At 44.8% G+C, this 3051-nt stretch overlaps 1 protein-coding gene across 1 annotated transcript; it reads right to left on the reverse strand.

The window, feature by feature from the left end:
* Positions 1 to 1414: 1414 nt before the first annotated feature.
* On the reverse strand, positions 1415 to 1776 carry LOC112129413 (large ribosomal subunit protein eL33-like). Its single transcript, XM_054535067.2, has one exon. The coding sequence runs from the start codon at positions 1773 to 1775 to the stop codon at positions 1431 to 1433; it is 345 nt and encodes a 114-aa protein (XP_054391042.1). The 5' UTR covers position 1776; the 3' UTR covers positions 1415 to 1430.
* Positions 1777 to 3051: the final 1275 nt, after the last annotated feature.

Raw genomic sequence — 3051 nt, forward strand, 5'->3', positions numbered from 1 at the left:
TCATTTCCTTGTACCCATGGAAATCCCCCCTTGCTGCCCTCCTGCCCCACTCCCAGTCAACAACTGACCTGCTGTCAGTCACTATGGATTAGTTCACATATTCTAGAATCGTATGCATGTAGAATCATACAGTATGTGCACTTTTTTGGGTCTGTCTTCTTTCACTCAATGTCATGGTTTTAAGGTTCATCCACGTCATTGTATAAACGGTTTGTTCCTTTCTATTGCTGAGTAGCATTCCATTATATGAATATGCTACAATTTGTTTATCTATTCGTCAATGGACTTTGAGTTCTTTCTAGTTTGGGGGCTATTACAAATAAAGTTGCTATGACTGTTCACATATAAGTGTTTGTGTGAATATATGCTTTTATTTCTCTTGGCAAAGTACCCAGAAATCGAATGACTGGCATATGTTCAACTTTTTTTTTTTTTTGAGATGGAGTCTTGCTCTGTGGCCCAGGCTGGAGTGCAGTGGCGCCATCTCAGCTCACTGCAAGCTCCACCTTCTGGGTTCACGTCATTCTCCTGCCTCAGCCTTCCGAGTAGCTGAGACTACAGGCGCCTGCCACCACGCCTGGCTAATTTTTGTATTTTTAGTAGAGACGGGGTTTCACCGTATTAGCCAGGATGGTCTCGATCTCCTGACCTCGTGATCCACCCGCTTCGGCTTCCCAAAGTGCTGGGATTACAGGCGTGAGCCACTGCGCCCGGCCATATGTTCAACTTTTAAAGAAACTGTCAACTGTTTTCCAAAGTGGTTGAACCATTTTCTATCCACACCAGCTGTTTATGAGAGTTGCAGCTGCTCTTTATCCTTGTCAACACTAGGTATGGCCAGTCTTTTTAATTTTAGCCATTCTAGTGGGTGTGTAGTAGTATCTCATTGTAATTTTAATTTGTACTTCTCTAATGACTAATGATGTTGAGCATCTTTTCATATGCTTACTTGCCATCCAAACATCTTGTTTGGTGAAGTGTCTCTTCAAAATTTTTACCCTTTTTATTGGTTTTGTTTTTGTATTTTGAGACAGTTTCGCTCTGTCACCCAGGCTGGGGTGCAGTGGTGCCATCTCAGCTCACTGCAACCTCTGCCTCTGGGTTCAAGTGATTCTCGTGCCTCAGCCTCCCAAGTAGCTGGGATTACAGGTGCCCACCACCACACCTGGCTAATTTTTGTATTTTTGGCAGAGACGGGGTTTCACCATGTTGGCCAGGCTGTTCGTGAACTCCTGACCTCAAGTGATCTACCCACCTCGGACTCCCAAAGTGCTGGGACTACAGGTGTGAGCTACTGCACTTGGTCCATATTTCTTCATTTTTGTAGCAGTGCATTTTGAAGCACAGAAGTTTTAAATCTTTTTTATTTTTATTTTATTTATTTTTTACAAGAGCACAAATCCATGTATATTTATTGACTTTTCATTAGTTTAAATCCTTGAGGGGTACAGCATCACTCGGATTCTGTGTCCCCATGACAGGCTTCCTGCCTTAGCAGGAAGATTCCTTTGGAACTTGGCATGAAACATGCCACTGTTTCCATGGGCCTGAGTTAGCTTTCCCCAGATTACTCTGGTTTTGTTTTGTTTGCCGCCTGGAGTCACTGTGTTGTTCTTTGCTTTGTATACATAAGTGCATCTCTTGCCCAAATAGAATTCTGTTTCATCTGGGGCATAATCACCTTCAATTTTAAGAAGAGCTGTGTGCTCCCTTTGGTTCTGGAGACCCCGCTTATACCCAGCAAAAATGGCCTTGGACCACAGCCTTCCAGACATGTTTTCTTTTAGAAGTCCTGTTCCCAGCAGGCCTCCACAGGATCCAAGATGGCGGAAAGATATATATATTTTTTTTTTGAGAAGGAGTCTTACTCTATTGCCCAGGCTGGAGTGCAGTGGCATGATCTCAGCTCCAGAGTTCACTTAATTCTTGTGCCTCAGCTGCCCGAGTAGCTGAGATTACACATGCCTGCCACCACGCCCAGCTAATTTTTGTATTTTTAGTAGAGACAGGGTTTCACCATATTGGCCAGGTTGGTCTTGAACTCCTGACCTCAAGTGATCTGCCCACTCAGCCACCCAAAATGCTGGGATTACAGGCATGAGCCACTGTACCCAGCCCACAAAATTTTAAATCTTGATGAAGATTGTATTGATTATCTTTACAGCTTGTGCTTTTTGTGTACTAGTTAGGAAATCTTTGCCAAATCCAAGGCCACAAAGAGTTTCTCCTATGTTCGCTTCTGGTTGTTTTATAGTTTTAGTTCTTACATTTAGGTCCATGATTCATTTTGAGTTAATTGTTGTCTATGGTGTGAGGTAAGGGTCTAGGTTCAGCCATTTTCTTTTAAGATTCCTGGTGCTCTGAGTTAGTATTCTGCCCTCTCCCCACTACACCTCTGTCTCCACCACTTCATGAAGCTGCCATCTATTCCAGTCTCTGATGTCTCCTATAATATATTCTTCAGCCTCTGACCTCCTGCTGTACACTCAAGCACCTGGTGGGGACAGAGACCCTTCTCACCCTGCTCTGGACGTCATGGAGCCTCATTTGGTATTGGTCACAGAGGCAAAGACTAGATGGCATACCTTTGAGGCCATTCTACTCTTGACGGCTGTTTATTTCTGGTGACAATTTGCCATCCCATGTATTCATCTGCAGCAGTAACAGCCAAAGGATATGGAAGTTCCCACAGGGAGAGAAAACTAACCAAATGTCAACTGGCCTGATACCTTGTTGGCACATGCAGAGAACCCTGTGCATGAAAGGTATGCAGCCTTCCAGAGTGAGGGCAGATGTTATCTTCATTTTAGGAGTGAGAAAACTGGGGTTTCACAAGATCCAGTGGCCTGCTTAAGGTCACTCAACTGGCTTATCACAGAGGACCTGACTCCAGAACATGCCTCGACCTCTGGGCTGCACTGCCAGGCCCCTGGCTGTCACTGTTGTGGAAAGGCCTGGGCTCAGACCTCCTGCTCCCAGGCCAGAAGTCTCCACCCTGTAAATGCTGCAAGTTGCATGTGGAATTTTCCTACCACCAAGGCAAAATGCAGC

The sequence above is a fragment of the Pongo abelii genome, chromosome 18 (genome assembly GCF_028885655.2).
Source record: "Pongo abelii isolate AG06213 chromosome 18, NHGRI_mPonAbe1-v2.0_pri, whole genome shotgun sequence".
Taxonomy (NCBI): domain Eukaryota; kingdom Metazoa; phylum Chordata; class Mammalia; order Primates; family Hominidae; genus Pongo; species Pongo abelii.

Excerpts from the sequence above, each read along its gene's own strand:
- LOC112129413 (XM_054535067.2), bottom strand. The coding sequence starts at position 1,775 with ATGTCTGGAAGGCTGTGGTCCAAGGCCATTTTTGCTGGGTATAAGCGG.